Source organism: Oncorhynchus clarkii, chromosome 12, assembly GCF_045791955.1.
Source record: "Oncorhynchus clarkii lewisi isolate Uvic-CL-2024 chromosome 12, UVic_Ocla_1.0, whole genome shotgun sequence".
NCBI classification, from domain to species: Eukaryota; Metazoa; Chordata; class Actinopteri; order Salmoniformes; family Salmonidae; genus Oncorhynchus; species Oncorhynchus clarkii.
Window position 1 is genome coordinate 95,398,540 of NC_092158.1, and position 20,621 is coordinate 95,419,160.

General features: G+C 42.8%; 1 protein-coding gene across 4 annotated transcripts in view; it reads left to right on the forward strand.

Moving 5' to 3' along the window:
• LOC139421694 (caspase recruitment domain family, member 11) overlaps positions 1-20,621 on the forward strand; it is a 142,275-nt gene that overhangs the window by 567 nt on the left and 121,087 nt on the right. For 2 of the 4 annotated variants that reach the window (XM_071172800.1, XM_071172798.1), the window contains exon 2: positions 6,191-6,250. In XM_071172800.1, coding sequence (XP_071028901.1) covers positions 6,202-6,250 — 49 coding nt within the window. In that variant the 5' untranslated portion in view covers positions 6,191-6,201. The remainder of the gene's footprint in view (positions 1-6,190; positions 6,251-20,621) is intronic. The other 2 variants (XM_071172797.1, XM_071172801.1) reach the window with 1 other exon arrangement.

A 20,621-nucleotide genomic window follows, 5' to 3' on the forward strand; every position in this document is an offset into this window, starting at 1 on the left:
CAGTACAGGAAGTATATAGTACATACATTCAGTATATAGTACAGGAAGTATATAGTACATACAGTCTGTATAGTACAGTACGGGAAGTATATAGTACATACATTCAGTATAGTACAGTACAGGAAGTATATAGTGCATACAGTCAGTATATAGTACAGGAAGTATATAGTACATACAGTCAGTGTAGTACAGTACAGGAAGTATATAGTACATACAGTCAGTATATAGTACAGGAAGTATATAGTACATACAGTCTGTATAGTACAGTACGGGAAGTATATAGTACATACATTCAGTATAGTACAGTACAGGAAGTATATAGTGCATACAGTCAGTATAGTATAGTACAGGAAGTATATAGTATATACAGTCAGTATAGTATAGTACAGGAAGTATATAGTACATACAGTCAGTATATAGTACAGTACAGGAAGTATATAGTACATACAGTCAGTATATAGTACATACAGTCAGTATATAGTACAGGAAGTATATAGTGCATACAGTCAGTATAGTACAGTACAGTAAGTATATAGTACATACAGTCAGTATAGTACAGTACAGGAAGTATATAGTGCATACAGTCAGTATAGTACAGTACAGTAAGTATATAGTACATACAGTCAGTATAGTACAGTACAGGAAGTATATAGTGCATACAGTCAGTATAGTACAGTACATTAAGTATATAGTGCATACAGTCAGTATAGTACAGTACAGTAAGTATATAGTACATACAGTCAGTATAGTATAGTATAGTACAGGAAGTATATGGTGCATACAGTCAGTATAGTATAGTATAGTACAGGAAGTATATATTGCATACAGTCAGTATAGTATAGTATAGTACGGGAAGTATATAGTACATACAATCAGTATAGTATTGTACAGTACAGGAAGTATATAGTACATACAGTCAGTATAGTATAGTATAGTATAGTGCAGTAAGTATATAGTACATACAGTCAGTGTAGTACAGTAAAGGAAGTATATAGTACATGCAGTCAGTATAGTACAGTACAGGAAGTATATAGCACATACAGTCAGTATAGTACAGTACAGGAAGTATATAGTACATACAATCAGTATAGTATTGTACAGTACAGGAAGTATATAGTACATACAGTCAGTATAGTATAGTATAGTATAGTGCAGTAAGTATATAGTACATACAGTCAGTGTAGTACAGTAAAGGAAGTATATAGTACATGCAGTCAGTATAGTACAGTACAGGAAGTATATAGCACATACAGTCAGTATAGTACAGTACAGGAAGTATATAGTACATACAGTCAGTATAGTATAGTACAGTACAGTAAGTATATAGTATATACAGCAAGTATACTACAGTACAGTAAGTATATAGTATATACAGTCAGTATAGTACATACAGTAAGTATATACAGCAAGTATAGTACAGTAAGTATATAGTATATACAGTCAGTATAGTACAGTACAGGAAGAATATAGTACATACAGTCAGTATAGTACAGTACAGTAAGTATATAGTATATACAGTCAGTATAGTACAGTACAGTAAGTATATAGTATATACAGTCAGTATAGTACAGTACAGTAAGTATATACAGCAAGTATAGTACAGTAAGTATATAGTATATACAGTCAGTATAGTACAGTACAGGAAGAATATAGTACATACAGTCAGTATAGTACAGTACAGGAAGTATATAGTATATACAGTCAGTATAGTACAGTACAGTAAGTATATAGTATATACAGTCAGTATAGTACAGTACAGTAAGTATATACAGCAAGTATAGTACAGTAAGTATATAGTATATACAGTCAGTATAGTACAGTACAGTAAGTATATAGTACATTCAGCCAGTATAGTGTGGTATAGTATATAGTATATACAGCCAGTATAGTACAGTATAGTATAATACAGTAAGTATATAGTACAGTACAGTCAGTATATTGTTGTATAGTATATAGTATATACAGCCAGTATAGTACAGTACAGTAAGTATATAGTACATACAGTCAGTATAGCGTGGTATAGTATATAGTATATACAGCCAGTGTAGTACAGTACAGTAAGTATATAGTATATACAGTCAGTATAGTACAGTATAGTATAATACAGTAAGTATATAGTACATACAGCCAGTATAGTGTGGTATAGTATATAGTATATACAGCCAGTATAGTACAGTACAGTAAGTATATAGTACATACAGTCAGTATAGTGTGGTATAGTATATTGTATATACAGCCAGTATAGTACAGTACAGTAAGTATATAGTATATAGAGTCAGTATAGTACAGTATAGTATAGTACAGTAAGTATATAGTACATACAGCCAGTACAGTACAGTTTTGTATAGTACAGTAAGTATATAGTATATAACGCCAGTATAGTACAGTATAGTACAGTAAGTATATAGTATATAAAGCCAGTATAGTACAGTATAGTACAGCAAGCATATAGTACATACAGTCAGTATAGTACAGTAGCCCACCAACACAGTCTCTCCTCAGGGATGTGTTGTCTCCCCACTCCACCACCAACACAGTCTCTCCTCAGGGATGTGTTGTGTCCCCACTCCACCACCAACACAGTCTCTCCTCAGGGATGTGTTGTGTCCCCACTCCACCACCAACACAGTCTCTCCTCAGGGATGTGTTGTGTCCCCACTCCACCACCAACACAGTCTCTCCTCAGGGATGTGTTGTGTCCCCACTCCACCACCAACACAGTCTCTCCTCAGGGATGTGTTTTGTCTCCACTCCAACACAGTCTCTCCTCAGGGATGTGTTGTGTCCCCACTCCACCACCAACACAGTCTCTCCTCAGGGATGTGTTGTCTCCCCACTCCACCATCAACACCATCTCTCCTCAGGAATGTGTTGTCTCCCCACTCCAACACCAACACAGTCTCTCCTCAGGGATGTGTTGTCTCCCCACTCCACCACCAACACAGTCTCTCCTCAGGGATGTGTTGTGTCCCCACTCCAACACAGTACTAGCTGAGTGGAGTACAGTACTAGCTGGACGGAGTACAGTACTAGCTGAGTGGAGTACAGTATTAGCTGAGTGGAGTACAGTACTAGCTGGACGGAGTACAGTACTAGCTGAGTAGAGTACAGTACTAGCTGAGTGGAGTACAGTATTAGCTGAGTGGAGTACAGTACTAGCTGAGTGGAGTACAGTATTAGCTGAGTAGAGTACAGTACTAGCTGAGTAGAGTACAGTACTAGCTGAGTAGAGTACAGTACTAGCTGAGTGGAGTACAGTACTAGCTGAGTAGAGTACAGTACTAGCTGAGTAGAGTACAGTACTAGCTGAGTGGAGTACAGTATTAGCTGAGTAGAGTACAGTACTAGCTGAGTAGAGTACAGTACTAGCTGAGTGGAGTACAGTACTAGCTGAGTGGAGTACAGTATTAGCTGAGTAGAGTACAGTACTAGCTGAGTAGAGTACAGTACTAGCTGAGTGGAGTACAGTACTAGCTGAGTGGAGTACAGTACTAGCTGAGTAGAGTACAGTACTAGCTGAGTGGAGTACAGTACTAGCTGAGTGGAGTACAGTACTAGGTGAGTGGAGTACAGTACTAGCTGAGTAGAGTACAGTACTAGCTGAGTGGAGTACAGTACTAGCTGAGTGGAGTACATTACTAGCTGGACGGAGTACAGTACTAGCTGAGTGGAGTACAGTATTAGCTGTGTAGAGTATAGTACTAGCTGAGTGGAGTACAGTACTAGCTGAGTAGAGTACAGTACTAGCTGAGTGGAGTACATTACTAGCTGGACGGAGTACAGTACTAGCTGAGTAGAGTACAGTACTAGCTGGACGGAGTACAGTACTAGTTGAGTGGAGTACAGTATTAGCTGAGTAGAGTACAGTACTAGCTGAGTAGAGTACAGTACTAGCTGAGTAGAGTACAGTACTAGCTGAGTAGAGTACAGTACTAGCTGAGTAGAGTACAGTACTAGCTGGACGGAGTACAGTACTAGCTGAGTGGAGTACAGTACTAGCTGAGTAGAGTACAGTACTAGCTGAGTAGAGTACAGTACTAGCTGAGTGGAGTACAGTACTAGCTGAGTGGAGTACAGTACTAGCTGAGTGGAGTACAGTACTAGCTGAGTAGAGTACAGTACTAGCTGAGTGGAGTACAGTACTAGCTGAGTGGAGTACAGTACTAGCTGAGTGGAGTACAGTATTAGCTGAGTAGAGTACAGTATTAGCTGAGTAGAGTACAGTACTAGCTGAGTAGAGTACAGTACTAGCTGAGTGGAGTACATTACTAGCTGGACGGAGTACAGTACTAGCTGAGTGGAGTACAGTACTAGCTGGACGGAGTACAGTACTCTCTGTCTCTCTCTCTTCTCCTCTTCTCCTCTTCTCCTCCCTTCTAAGATGGTACTTACATAGCCATGCTGTAAACTGGTCTCTCTCTTCTCTTCTCTTCTCTTCTCTTCTCTTCTCTTCTCTTCTCTTCTCTTCTCTTCTCTTCTCTTCTCTTCTCTCCCAGTTTAACCCAGATATCATATTCCTCCAGGCTTCACTGAACAATAGAGCTTTTATCATCCTCATGGAGCACCCACACACACACACACACACACACACACACACACACACACACACACACACACACACACACACACACACACACACACACACACACACACACACACACACACACACACACTCAAAAATACACTTGCAGATTGTGAATCTACGCGGGCTCTGAGCTCTGTTACTGTTGACACGTTATCAAGAGATTCATAAAACCAGTACGATCTACTGGGAGGTAATCATCTCTTTGTGTACATAGATTGATTATGTGAAAATGACATGCCATTAGTTTGCTTAAATAAATACAAATGTCATCAACACAATACCCCATAATGAAGAAGTGAAAACAGGTTTTTAGACATTTTTATTAAAAATAAAAACCGAAATACCTTATTTACATAAGTATTCAGACCCTGGCTCATCCGTGAGATGTTTCTACAAGTTGATTGGAGTCCACCTGTGGTAAATTCAACTGATTTGGAAAGGCCTGTCTATATAAGTTCCCCACAGTTGACAGTGCTATCGCTCTCCTCCAGCACACAGACACTGTTGAGTGACTCTGAACTGACAATGGCCCCAAGTCGTTATATTTTTTTCTTTGTGAATTTTGCTACTTGCCTCATGACTCCTGCTTTGTTGACTGTGAACTTTCTTGTTGACCCAACCGTGCGACAGACTCTGCTTGTTTCCACACTCAGGACTTTGACTCTATATAGGTTACAAAGACTTAAAACAAAATCAGGAAATAACAGGAAACAGGAACAGGAAATAACCATACATTCAACAATAACAATAAGCATACAGTAGAGGACATGTGCAGGTTGATTGGTCTGTCAGACATTGTCCCTCATCTTATGGCAGGCAGCAATGTAGTGGGCTGCCAACCCACAGCTCTCTGCGTCCTCCCCCAACAGGACGGGTAGCCTATCCTCATCATATAGGTCTTTGAAACCTTAAATAAGGGTTTCAAATTTGGGAAAATGACACTAATTGTTTTATATATTTTTTAAAACATTTTGTCAGGAAATGCAGCTCGGTCTCAGGTTCTGCTATTGTGCAGTGGTTGCACAGCCTTTCCTCTACAGGGAGCCAGGTTTTCCTGTGTCTACCCTTCTCAATGGCAAGGCTGTGCTCACTGAGCCTCTCTCTCTCTCTCTCTCTCTCTGTCTCTCTGTCTCTCTCTCTCTCTCTCTCTCTCTCTCTCTCTGTCTCTCTCTCTCTGTCTCTCTCTCTCTGTTTCTCTCTCTCTGTCTCTCTCTCTCTCTCTGTCTCTCTCTCTCTCTCTGTCTCTCTCTCTCTCTCTCTCTCTCTCTCTCTCTCTCTCTCTCTCTCTCTCTCTCTCTCTCTCTCTCTCTATATATATATATATATATATATCTCAATTCAATTCAATGGGGCGTTATTGGCTCTTTCACACCCCACTGCTCAGCACGATGCACTTGTTATTTTCACCCTCACCCCGCCCCCGCTCTTTCTGTGTGTGTGTGTGGCAGGTGACATTTTGGTAGTATAAATTTACTTCTCAGTCCAGCTGATCTGTCCTCAGATAAACATCAGTTTGTTTAGAATGGAGTAAACCTCTCTCTCTCTCTCTCTCTCTCTCTCTCTCTCTCTCTCTCTCTCTCTCTCTCTCTCTCTTCTCTCTCTCAGAGCAGCATTAGATGCCTGGGTGTCAGCGACTCTCTACTGTCAGTTCGTCGTCTTTGTCAGGTAAATAACTTTCATTCATTTATGTTTTCAACTGCTAAGCAACAGCTGGGTGAAGATGTAAAGATTTAAATAGTTTAATTATTTAATAGTGATGTGTCTCAGTTTAAACCAAAACGATGGAGAGAAGAGAACTGGGGGAGAGAAACAGAGACTACAGGGAAACAGAAATATAGAGTGAATGCCAATCTGCCGAAGAGAGAGAGAAATGGAGGAGAGAAACAGACTACAGGGAAACAGAAAGATAGAGTGAATGCCAATCTGCCGTAGAGAGAGAGAAATGGAGGAGAGAAACAGTATAAGTACATACAGTCAGTATAGTAAAGTATAGTACAGGAAGTATATAGTACATACAGTCAGTATATAGTACAGGAAGTATATAGTACATACAGTTAGTGTAGTACAGTACAGGAAGTATATAGTACATACATTCAGTATATAGTACAGGAAGTATATAGTACATACAGTCTGTATAGTACAGTACGGGAAGTATATAGTACATACATTCAGTATAGTACAGTACAGGAAGTATATAGTGCATACAGTCAGTATATAGTACAGGAAGTATATAGTACATACAGTCAGTGTAGTACAGTACAGGAAGTATATAGTACATACAGTCAGTATATAGTACAGGAAGTATATAGTACATACAGTCTGTATAGTACAGTACGGGAAGTATATAGTACATACATTCAGTATAGTACAGTACAGGAAGTATATAGTGCATACAGTCAGTATAGTATAGTACAGGAAGTATATAGTATATACAGTCAGTATAGTATAGTACAGGAAGTATATAGTACATACAGTCAGTATATAGTACAGTACAGGAAGTATATAGTACATACAGTCAGTATATAGTACATACAGTCAGTATATAGTACAGGAAGTATATAGTGCATACAGTCAGTATAGTACAGTACAGTAAGTATATAGTACATACAGTCAGTATAGTACAGTACAGGAAGTATATAGTGCATACAGTCAGTATAGTACAGTACAGTAAGTATATAGTGCATACAGTCAGTATAGTACAGTACAGTAAGTATATAGTACATACAGTCAGTATAGTATAGTATAGTACAGGAAGTATATGGTGCATACAGTCAGTATAGTATAGTATAGTACAGGAAGTATATATTGCATACAGTCAGTATAGTATAGTATAGTACGGGAAGTATATAGTACATACAATCAGTATAGTATTGTACAGTACAGGAAGTATATAGTACATACAGTCAGTATAGTATAGTATAGTATAGTGCAGTAAGTATATAGTACATACAGTCAGTGTAGTACAGTAAAGGAAGTATATAGTACATACAGTCAGTATAGTACAGTACAGGAAGTATATAGTACATACAGTCAGTATAGTACAGTACAGGAAGTATATAGTACATACAGTCAGTATAGTATAGTACAGTACAGTAAGTATATAGTATATACAGCAAGTATACTACAGTACAGTAAGTATATAGTATATACAGTCAGTATAGTACATACAGTAAGTATATACAGCAAGTATAGTACAGTAAGTATATAGTATATACAGTCAGTATAGTACAGTACAGGAAGAATATAGTACATACAGTCAGTATAGTACAGTACAGTAAGTATATAGTATATACAGTCAGTATAGTACAGTACAGTAAGTATATAGTATATACAGTCAGTATAGTACAGTACAGTAAGTATATACAGCAAGTATAGTACAGTAAGTATATAGTATATACAGTCAGTATAGTACAGTACAGGAAGAATATAGTACATACAGTCAGTATAGTACAGTACAGGAAGTATATAGTATATACAGTCAGTATAGTACAGTACAGTAAGTATATAGTATATACAGTCAGTATAGTACAGTACAGTAAGTATATACAGCAAGTATAGTACAGTAAGTATATAGTATATACAGTCAGTATAGTACAGTACAGTAAGTATATAGTACATACAGCCAGTATAGTGTGGTATAGTATATAGTATATACAGCCAGTATAGTACAGTATAGTATAATACAGTAAGTATATAGTACAGTACAGTCAGTATATTGTGGTATAGTATATAGTATATACAGCCAGTATAGTACAGTACAGTAAGTATATAGTACATACAGTCAGTATAGCGTGGTATAGTATATAGTATATACAGCCAGTGTAGTACAGTACAGTAAGTATATAGTATATACAGTCAGTATAGTACAGTATAGTATAATACAGTAAGTATATAGTACATACAGCCAGTATAGTGTGGTATAGTATATAGTATATACAGCCAGTATAGTACAGTACAGTAAGTATATAGTACATACAGTCAGTATAGTGTGGTATAGTATATTGTATATACAGCCAGTATAGTACAGTACAGTAAGTATATAGTATATAGAGTCAGTATAGTACAGTATAGTATAGTACAGTAAGTATATAGTACATACAGCCAGTACAGTACAGTTTTGTATAGTACAGTAAGTATATAGTATATAACGCCAGTATAGTACAGTAGCCCACCAACACAGTCTCTCCTCAGGGATGTGTTGTCTCCCCACTCCACCACCAACACAGTCTCTCCTCAGGGATGTGTTGTGTCCCCACTCCACCACCAACACAGTCTCTCCTCAGGGATGTGTTGTGTCCCCACTCCACCACCAACACAGTCTCTCCTCAGGGATGTGTTGTGTCCCCACTCCACCACCAACACAGTCTCTCCTCAGGGATGTGTTGTGTCCCCACTCCACCACCAACACAGTCTCTCCTCAGGGATGTGTTTTGTCTCCACTCCAACACAGTCTCTCCTCAGGGATGTGTTGTGTCCCCACTCCACCACCAACACAGTCTCTCCTCAGGGATGTGTTGTCTCCCCACTCCACCACCAACACCATCTCTCCTCAGGAATGTGTTGTCTCCCCACTCCAACACCAACACAGTCTCTCCTCAGGGATGTGTTGTCTCCCCACTCCACCACCAACACAGTCTCTCCTCAGGGATGTGTTGTGTCCCCACTCCAACACAGTACTAGCTGAGTGGAGTACAGTACTAGCTGGACGGAGTACAGTACTAGCTGAGTGGAGTACAGTATTAGCTGAGTGGAGTACAGTACTAGCTGGACGGAGTACAGTACTAGCTGAGTAGAGTACAGTACTAGCTGAGTGGAGTACAGTATTAGCTGAGTGGAGTACAGTACTAGCTGAGTGGAGTACAGTATTAGCTGAGTAGAGTACAGTACTAGCTGAGTAGAGTACAGTACTAGCTGAGTAGAGTACAGTACTAGCTGAGTGGAGTACAGTACTAGCTGAGTAGAGTACAGTACTAGCTGAGTAGAGTACAGTACTAGCTGAGTGGAGTACAGTATTAGCTGAGTAGAGTACAGTACTAGCTGAGTAGAGTACAGTACTAGCTGAGTGGAGTACAGTACTAGCTGAGTGGAGTACAGTATTAGCTGAGTAGAGTACAGTACTAGCTGAGTAGAGTACAGTACTAGCTGAGTGGAGTACAGTACTAGCTGAGTGGAGTACAGTACTAGCTGAGTAGAGTACAGTACTAGCTGAGTGGAGTACAGTACTAGCTGAGTGGAGTACAGTACTAGCTGAGTGGAGTACAGTACTAGCTGAGTAGAGTACAGTACTAGCTGAGTGGAGTACAGTACTAGCTGAGTGGAGTACATTACTAGCTGGACGGAGTACAGTACTAGCTGAGTGGAGTACAGTATTAGCTGTGTAGAGTATAGTACTAGCTGAGTGGAGTACAGTACTAGCTGAGTAGAGTACAGTACTAGCTGAGTGGAGTACATTACTAGCTGGACGGAGTACAGTACTAGCTGAGTAGAGTACAGTACTAGCTGGACGGAGTACAGTACTAGTTGAGTGGAGTACAGTATTAGCTGAGTAGAGTACAGTACTAGCTGAGTAGAGTACAGTACTAGCTGAGTAGAGTACAGTACTAGCTGAGTAGAGTACAGTACTAGCTGGACGGAGTACAGTACTAGCTGAGTGGAGTACAGTACTAGCTGAGTAGAGCACAGTACTAGCTGAGTAGAGTACAGTACTAGCTGAGTGGAGTACAGTACTAGCTGAGTGGAGTACAGTACTAGCTGAGTGGAGTACAGTACTAGCTGAGTAGAGTACAGTACTAGCTGAGTGGAGTACAGTACTAGCTGAGTGGAGTACAGTACTAGCTGAGTGGAGTACAGTATTAGCTGAGTAGAGTACAGTATTAGCTGAGTAGAGTACAGTACTAGCTGAGTAGAGTACAGTACTAGCTGAGTGGAGTACATTACTAGCTGGACGGAGTACAGTACTAGCTGAGTGGAGTACAGTACTAGCTGGACGGAGTACAGTACTCTCTGTCTCTCTCTCTTCTCCTCTTCTCCTCTTCTCCTCCCTTCTAAGATGGTGCTTACATAGCCATGCTGTAAACTGGTCTCTCTCTTCTCTTCTCTTCTCTTCTCTTCTCTTCTCTTCTCTTCTCTTCTCTTCTCTCCCAGTTTAACCCAGATATCATATTCCTCCAGGCTTCACTGAACAATAGAGCTTTTATCATCCTCATGGAGCACCCACACACACGCACACACACACACACACACACACACACTCAAAAATACACTTGCAGATTGTGAATCTACGCGGGCTCTGAGCTCTGTTACTGTTGACACGTTATCAAGAGATTCATAAAACCAGTACGATCTACTGGGAGGTAATCATCTCTTTGTGTACATAGATTGATTATGTGAAAATGACATGCCATTAGTTTGCTTAAATAAATACAAATGTCATCAACACAATACCCCATAATGAAGAAGTGAAAACAGGTTTTTAGACATTTTTATTAAAAATAAAAACCGAAATACCTTATTTACATAAGTATTCAGACCCTGGCTCATCCGTGAGATGTTTCTACAAGTTGATTGGAGTCCACCTGTGGTAAATTCAACTGATTTGGAAAGGCACACGCCTGTCTATATAAGTTCCCCACAGTTGACAGTGCTATCGCTCTCCTCCAGCACACAGACACTGTTGAGTGACTCTGAACTGACAATGGCCCCAAGTCGTTATATTTTTTTCTTTGTGAATTTTGCTACTTGCCTCATGACTCCTGCTTTGTTGACTGTGAACTTTCTTGTTGACCCAACCGTGCGACAGACTCTGCTTGTTTCCACACTCAGGACTTTGACTCTATATAGGTTACAAAGACTTAAAACAAAATCAGGAATCAAGGTAAGACCCAAGTGCAGACTGTCAGGACTGTAATCCAGAGTAGAGACCAAGGTACAGGACGGCAGGCTGGCTCAGGGTCAGAGACAGCCAGAGGTCTGTAATCCAGAGTAGAGACCAAGGTACAGGACGGCAGGCTGGCTCAGGGTCAGAGACAGGCAGAGGTCTGTAATCCAGAGTAGAGACCAAGGTACAGGACGGCAGGCTCAGGGTCAGAGACAGGCAGAGGTCTGTAATCCAGAGTAGAGACCAAGGTACAGGACGGCAGGCTGGCTCAGGGTCAGAGACAGCCAGAGGTCTGTAATCCAGAGTAGAGACCAAGGTACAGGACGGCAGGCTGGCTCAGGGTCAGAGACAGCCAGAGGTCTGTAATCCAGAGTAGAGACCAAGGTACAGGACGGCAGGCTGGCTCAGGGTCAGAGACAGGCAGAGGTCAGGTGGGGGGGTACAGGTATAAGTCACATTCTATTAAGTCCCCAAAGCACACACATCCCTTGGTCTTTTCAGTTCGCTGCAGCTAGCGACGGGACGAGCTGCAACAAACACTCAAACTGAACAGTTTGATCTCAATCTCGTCATTGAAAGACTCAATCATGGACAGACACTCTTACTGACAGTTGTTTCTGCTTTGTGTGATGTATTGTTGTTTCTACCTTCTTGCCCTCTGTGCTGTTGTCTGTGCCCGATAATGTTTGTACCATGTTTTGTGCTGCTGCCATGTTATGTTGCTACCATGTTGTGTTGATACCATGCTGTGTTGTCATGTTGTGTTGCTACCATGTTGTGTTGCTGCCATGTTGTTGTCATGTTGTGTTGCTACCATGTTGTGTTGCTACCATGTTGTTGTCATGTTGTTTTGCTACCATGTTGTGTTGCTACCATGCTGTGTTGTCATGTTGTGTTGCTGCCATGTTGTCATGTTGTGTTGCTACCATGCTGTGTTGTCATGTTGTGTTGCTGCCATGTTGTTGTCATGTTGTGTTGCTACCATGTTGTGTTGCTACCATGTTGTTGTCATGTTGTTTTGCTACCATGTTGTGTTGCTACCATGCTGTGTTGTGATGTTGTGTTGCTGCCATGTTGTCATGTTGTGTTGCTACCATGCTGTGTTGTCATGTTGTGTTGCTGCCATGTTGTTGTCATGTTGTGTTGCTACCATGCTGTGTTGTCATGTTGTGTTGCTACCATGTTGTTGTCATGTTGTGTTGCTACCATGTTGTGTTGCTACCATGCTGTGTGGTCATGTTGTGCTGCTGCCATGTTGTTGTCATGTTGTGTTGCTACCATGCTGTGTTGTCATGTTGTGTTGCTGCCATGTTGTTGTCATGTTGTGTTGCTACCATGCTGTGTTGTCATGTTGTGTTGCTACCATGCTGTGTTGTCATGTTGTGTTGCTACCATGCTGTGTTGTCATGTTGTGTTGCTACCATGCTGTGTTGTCATGGGGTGGCAGGGTAGCCTAGTGGTTAGAGCGGTGGACTAGTAACCGGAAGGTTGCAAGTTCAAACCCCTGAGCTGACAAGGTCGTCATCTGTCGTGCTGAACAGGCAGTTAACCCACTGTTCCTAGGCCGTCATTGAAAATAAGAATTTGTTCTTAACTGACTTGCCTAGTTAAATAAAGGTTAAATAAAATGTTGTGTTGCTACCATGCTGTTGTTGTTGTGTTGCTACTATGTTGTTGTTGGGTTGCTACCATGTTGTGTTGCTACCATACTGTGTTGCCTTTTGCCTTTGGTAGACCATCATTGTAAAACATAATTTGATCTTAACTGACTTGCCTAGTTAAATAAAGGTAAAATATGTTACAAATAAAATCATAATGAGCAAATGAAGCCATGAAGTCGGAGGAATTGTCCGTAGAGCCCTGAGACAGGATTATGTCGAGGCCTTCCCTAAGGAAGGGTACCAAAAAATGTCTGCAGCGTTGAAGGTCCCCAAGAACACAGTGGCCTCAATCATTCTGAAATGGAAGAAGTTTGGAACCACCAAGACTCTTCTTAGAGCTGGCCGCCCGGCCAAACTGAGCAATCGGGGGAGAAGGGCCTTGGTCAGGGAGGTGACCAAGAACCCGATGGTCACTCTGACAGAGCTCCAGGGTTCCTCTGTGGAGATGGGAGAACCTTCCAGAAGGACAACCATCTCTGCAGCAGTCCACCAATCAGGCCTTTATGATAGAGCTGCCAGATGGAAGCCACTTCCTCAGTAAAAGGCACGACAGCCCACTTGGAGTTTTCCAAAAGGCACCAAAAGGACTCTGACCATGAGAAACAAGATTCTCTTGTCTGATGAAACCAAGATTGAACTCTTTGGCCTGAATGCGAAGCGTTACATCTGGAGGAAACCTGGCACCATCCCTAAGGTGAAGCATGGTGGTGGCAGCATCATGCTGTGGGGATGTTTTTCAGCGGCAGGGACTGGGAGACTAGGGAAAGATGAACAGAGCAAAGTTCAGTGATCTTTGATGAAAACCTGCTCCAGAGCCCTCTGGACCTCAGACTGGGGGTGAAGGTTCACCTTCCAACAGGACAACAACCCTAAGCACACAGCCAAGACAACACAGGAGTGGCTTCAGGACAAGTCTCTGAATGTCCTTGAGTGGGCCAGCCAGAGTCCGGTCATGAACCCGATCAAACATCTCTGGAGAAACCTGAAAATAGCTGTGCAGCAACTCTTCCCATCCAACCTGACAGAGCTTGTGCCAAGCCTGTAGTCCTAACCCTAACCCTAACCCAAGAAGACTTGAGGCTGTAAACGTTGCCAATGGTGTTTCAACTAAACACTGAGGAAAGCGTCTGAATACTTATGTACATGAGATATTTAAAAAAATAAATGTAATACGCTTTCAAAAATGTCTAAAAAACTGTATTTTCTTTCTCATTGTGGGGTATTGATGAGCAAAAACAATTTAATTGTTGGAGCTTTCGGCCTTTCATGTTCTCTCACCCTCTCCAGACTCTCTATATTTGGGTTAGGGTTAGATGGGTTAGGGTTAGATGGGTTAGGGTTAGATGGGTTAGGGTTAGATGGGTTAGGGTTAGATGGGTTAGGGTTAGATGGGTTAGATGGGTTAGGGTGAGGGTTAGATGGGTTAGGGTTAGATGGGTTAGGGTTAGATGACCGGCCAGATGGGTTAGGGTTAGATGGGTGAGGGTTAGATGGGTTAGGGTTAGATGGGTTAGATGGGTTAGGGTTAGATGGGTTAGGGTTAGATGACCGGCCAGATGGGTTAGGGTTAGATGGGTTAGATGGGTTAGGGTTAGATGGGTTGGGGTTAGATGGGTTAGGGTTAGATGAGTTAGATGGGTTAGGGTTAGATGGGTTAGGGTTAGATGGGTTAGGGTTAGATGGTTAGGGTTAGATGGGTTAGGGTTAGATGTTTAGGGTTAGGGTTAGATGGGTGAGGGTTAGATGACCGGCCAGATGTAAGATCACCTTCATTTAACCAGGTAGACCAGATCACCTTTATTTAACCAGGTAGACCAGATCACCTATATTTAACCAGGTAGACCAGATCACCTTTATTTAACCAGGTAGACCAGATCACCTTTATTTAACCAGGTAGACCAGATCACCTTTATTTAACCAGGTAGACCAGATCACCTTTATTTATCCAGGTAGGTTAGTTGAGAACAAGTTCTCATTTACAACTGCGACCTGGTCAAGATAAAGCATAGCAATTCGACACAAACAACAACACAGAGTTACACATGGAGTAAACAATAAACAAGTCAATAACACAGTAGAAAAAAAAGGGGAAAAAAAGAGTCTATATACATTGTGTGCAAAAGGCATGAGGAGGTAGGCGAATAATTACATTTTAGCAGATTAACAGTGATAAATGATCAGATGGTCATGTGCAGGTAGAGATACTGGTGTGCAAAAGAGCAGAAAAGTAAATAAATAAAAACAGTATGGGGATGAGGTAGGCAAATTGGGTGGGCTATTTACCGATGGACTATGTACAGCTGCAGCGATCAGTTGCAAAAGGCGCATGCAACCAAAGGGTTGATGCCAGCATAAACAGAAACCCTCTTAAACTGAACTCCAACCCTAACCCTAACCCTAACCCCAACCCTAAACCTAACCCTAACCCATAAACAGAAACCCCCTTAAACTGAACTCCAACTCCAACCCTAAACCTAACCCTATAACCCTAACCCGCATTTTTTTTAAATTTTTTATTTCACCTTTATTTAACCAGGTAGGCTAGTTGAGAACAAGTTCTCATTTGCAACTGCGACCTGGCCAAGATAAAGCATAGCAGTATGAGCAGACAACACAGAGTTACACATGGAGTAAACAATTAACAAGTCAATAACACAGTAGAAAAAAGGGGAGTCTATATACAATGTGTGCAAAAGGCATGAGGTAGGCGAATAATTACAATTTTGCAGATTAACACTGGAGTGATAAATGATCAGATGGTCATGTACAGGTAGAGATATAGGTGTGCAAAAGAGCAGAAAAATAAATAAATAAAAACAGTATGGGGATGAGGTAGGTGAAAATGGGTGGGCTATTTACCAATAGACTATGTACAGCTGCAGCGATCGGTTAGCTGCTCAGATAGCTGATGTTTGAAGTTGGTGAGGGAGATAAAAGTCTCCAACTTCAGCGATTTTTGCAATTCGTTCCAGTCACAGGCAGCAGAGTACTGGAACGAAAGGCGGCCAAATGAGGTGTTGGCTTTAGGGATGATCAGTGAGATACACCTGCTGGAGCGCGTGCTACGGATGGGTGTTGCCATCGTGACCAGTGAGCTGAGATAAGGCGGAGCTTTACCTAGCATGGACTTGTAGATGACCTGGAGCCAGTGGGTCTGGCGACGAATATGTAGCGAGGGCCAGCCGACTAGAGCATACAAGTCGCAGTGGTGGGTGGTATAAGGTGCTTTAGTGACAAAACGGATGGCACTGTGATAGACTGCATCCAGTTTGCTGAGTAGAGTGTTGGAAGCCATTTTGTAGATGACATCGCCGAAGTCGAGGATCGGTAGGATAGTCAGTTTTACTAGGGTAAGCTTGGCGGCGTGAGTGAAGGAGGCTTTGTTGCGGAATAGAAAGCCGACTCTTGATTTGATTTTCGATTGGAGATGTTTGATATGAGTCTGGAAGGAGAGTTTGCAGTCTAGCCAGACACCTAGGTACTTATAGATGTCCACATATTCTAGGTCGGAACCATCCAGGGTGGTGATGCTAGGCGGGCATGCGGGTGCAGGCAGCGATCGGTTGAAAAGCATGCATTTTGTTTTACTAGCGTTTAAGAGCAGTCGGAGGCCATGGAAGGAGTGTTGTATGGCATTGAAGCTTGTTTGGAGGTTAGATAGCACAGTGTCCAATGACGGGCCGAAAGTATATAGAATGGTGTCGTCTGCGTAGAGGTGGATCAGGGAATCGCCCGCAGCAAGAGCAACATCATTGATGTATACAGAGAAAAGAGTCGGCCCGAGAATTGAACCCTGTGGCACCCCCATAGAGACTGCCAGAGGACCGGACAGCATGCCCTCCGATTTGACACACTGAACTCTGTCTGCAAAGTAATTGGTGAACCAGGCAAGGCAGTCATCCGAAAAACCGAGGCTACTGAGTCTGCCGATAAGAATATGGTGATTGACAGAGTCGAAAGCCTTGGCAAGGTCGATGAAGACGGCTGCACAGTACTGTCTTTTATCGATGGCGGTTATGATATCGTTTAGTACCTTGAGTGTGGCTGAGGTGCACCCGTGACCGGCTCGGAAACCAGATTGCACAGCGGAGAAGGTACAGTGGGATTCGAGATGGTCAGTGACCTGTTTGTTGACTTGGCTTTCGAAGACCTTAGATAGGCAGGGCAGGATGGATATAGGTCTGTAACAGTTTGGGTCCAGGGTGTCTCCCCCTTTGAAGAGGGGGATGACTGCGGCAGCTTTCCAATCCTTGGGGATCTCAGACGATATGAAAGAGAGGTTGAACAGGCTGGTAATAGGGGTTGCGACAATGGTGGCGGATAGTTTCAGAAATAGAGGGTCCAGATTGTCAAGCCCAGCTGATTTGTACGGGTCCAGGTTTTGCAGCTCTTTCAGAACATCTGCTATCTGGATTTGGGTAAAGGAGAACCTGGAGAGGCTTGGGCGAGGAGCAGCGGGGGGGGCGGGGCTGTTGGCCGAGGTTGAAGTAGCCAGGCGGAAGGCATGGCCAGCCGTTGAGAAATGCTTATTGAAGTTTTCGATAATCATGGATTTATCGGTGGTGACCGTGTTACCTAGCCTCAGTGCAGTGGGCAGCTGGGAGGAGGTGCTCTTGTTCTCCATTGACTTCACAGTGTCCCAGAACTTTTTGGAGTTGGAGCTACAGGATGCAAACTTCTGCCTGAAGAAGCTGGCCTTAGCTTTCCTGACTGACTGCGTGTATTGGTTCCGGACTTCCCTGAACAGTTGCACATCACGGGGACTATTCGATGCTATTGCAGTCCGCCACAGGATGTTTTTGTGCTGGTCGAGGGAAGTCAGGTCTGGGGTGAACCAAGGGCTGTATCTGTTCTTAGTTCTGCATTTTTTGAACGGAGCATGCTTATCTAAAATGGTGAGGAAGTTACTTTTAAAGAATGACCAGGCATCCTCAACTGACGGGATGAGGTCAATGTCCTTCCAGGATACCCGGGCCAGGTCGATTAGAAAGGCCTGCTCACAGAAGTGTTTTAGGGAGCGTTTGACAGTGATGAGGGGTGGTCGTTTGACTGCGGCTCCGTAGCGGATACAGGCAATGAGGCAGTGATCGCTGAGATCCTGGTTGAAGACAGCGGAGGTGTATTTGGAGGGCCAGTTGGTCAGGATGACATCTATGAGGGTGCCCTTGTTTACAGAGTTAGGGTTGTACCTGGTGGGTTCCTTGATGATTTGTGTGAGATTGAGGGCATCTAGCTTAGATTGTAGGACTGCCGGGGTGTTAAGCATATCCCAGTTTAGGTCACCTAACAGAACAAACTCTGAAGCTAGATGGGGGGCGATCAATTCACAAATGGTGTCCAGGGCACAGCTGGGAGCTGAGGGAGGTCGGTAGCAGGCGGCAACAGTGAGAGACTTATTTCTGGAGAGAGTAATTTTCAAAATTAGTAGTTCGAACTGTTTGGGTATGGACCTGGAAAGTATGACATTACTTTGCAGGCTATCTCTGCAGTAGACTGCAACTCCTCCCCCTTTGGCAGTTCTATCTTGACGGAAGATGTTATAGTTGGGTATGGAAATCTCTGAATTTTTGGTGGCCTTCCTGAGCCAGGATTCAGACACAGCAAGGACATCAGGGTTAGCAGAGTGTGCTAGAGCAGTGAGTAAAACAAACTTAGGGAGGAGGCTTCTGATGTTGACATGCATGAAACCAAGGCTTTTTCGATCACAGAAGTCAACAAATGAGGGTGCCTGGGGACATGCAGGGCCTGGGTTTACCTCCACATCACCCGCGGAACAGAGAAGGAGTAGTATGAGAGTGCGGCTAAAGGCTATCAAAACTGGTCGCCTAGAGCGTTGGGGACAGAGAATAAGAGGAGCAGGTTTCTGGGCATGGTAGAATATATTCAGGGCATAATGCGCAGACAGGGGTATGGTGGGGTGCGGGTACAGCGGAGGTAAGCCCAGGCACTGGGTGATGATGAGAGAGGTTGTATCTCTGGACATGCTGGTTGTAATGGGTGAGGTCACCGCATGTGTGGGAGGTGGGACAAAGGAGTTATCAGGGGTATGAAGAGTGGAACTAGGGGCTCCATTGTGAACTAAAACAATGATAACTAACCTGAACAACAGTATACAAGGCATATTGACACTTGAGAGAGACATACAGCGAGGCATACAGTAATCACAGGTGTTGAGTTGGGAAAGCTAGCTAAAACAGTAGGTGAGACAACAGCTAATCAGCTAGCACAACAACAGCAGGTAAAATGGCGTTGACTAGGCAACGGGGCCAACAGATAAAACAAACAAGCAGAATGGAGTACCGTGATTAATGGACAGTCCAGCGTGCATCAGCTATGTAGCCAAGAGATCAGTGTCCAGGGGGCAGCGGTGGATGGGGCAGGGAAGCTGGACTGGCGAGTGTTATCCAGGTAAAAAAAAAACTAACAATGACTAAATAGCTTGTAGCTAGTTAGCTGGTTAGCTTCTGGGGGTTCTTGAGTGTGTACTAAAAATTAAAAATAATAGCGATTCCGTATCACATTGGGTGAGGCAGGTTTCCGGAAGGTATAAACAAGTTAAAAATCAAAAAGAGATAGAAAGTAAATATGGATCCAGTGAGTGTTTGGGACGCGGCGATTCAGATGGTTAGCAGGCCTGTGCTAACAAGCTAACAGTTTGTAGGCCCGGGCTAAACAAGGTAGCAGTTAGCGGACCGGAGCTGGACAAGCTAGCAGTTAGCAGGCCTAATTAGCAAGCAGGGAGATAGCGAGGGCTAGAGAGTTAGCCTTTGGGGGACGTCGCGATGGGGTGAGTCTGTTTATTCCTCTTCATGCGGTGACATCGATAGACCGGTCGTGGGCCCGGGTATTGTAGCCCAGGAGTATGCTACGGTGGTAGCACAGGTGCGCTGGCCGGGCTAGCTTCAAGCTAAGTGGGTGGAAACGCTAGCCAGGAGTAATCATCCGGGGTTGCGGTTTAGCTAGATAGCTAGTTGTGAAGATCCAGCTGAGAAATGTTCCGTTTGCGGTGGGAATCCGGGGATGAATCCGGGGATGAAAAATAAATAGGTCCGTTATGCTCTGGTTAGAGTCGCGTTGTTCGAACTGGCGAGAGCTTTCCGAGCTAAAGGTTAGCTGATGACCGGTTAGCTGAAGACCGCTAGCACAGCTGGTGGTTAGCTGGCTAGCTTCAGTTGAGGGGTTCCGGTTCCGAAGTAAATATAAATACTTTAGGAAAAATAGCTACATTGGGTGAGGCGGGTTGCAGGAGAGTATTGGAAGCTTAGGTTTAGCAAAATGTTTTTAAAGAGATATGCTTAGAAAAATATGTAAAAAAAACGAAAAAGAAACGATATATACAAGGGACACGACACGACAGGACGACTTACTGCTACGCCATCTTGGATCTTGGACTGCATAGCAGTTCAGACGTCTTTTGTCCTCGTCTTGTCATGTCCTGTATATATATATATATTTACAACTTTTTTCACATACATTTTATTTTTATTTTCCATCAACT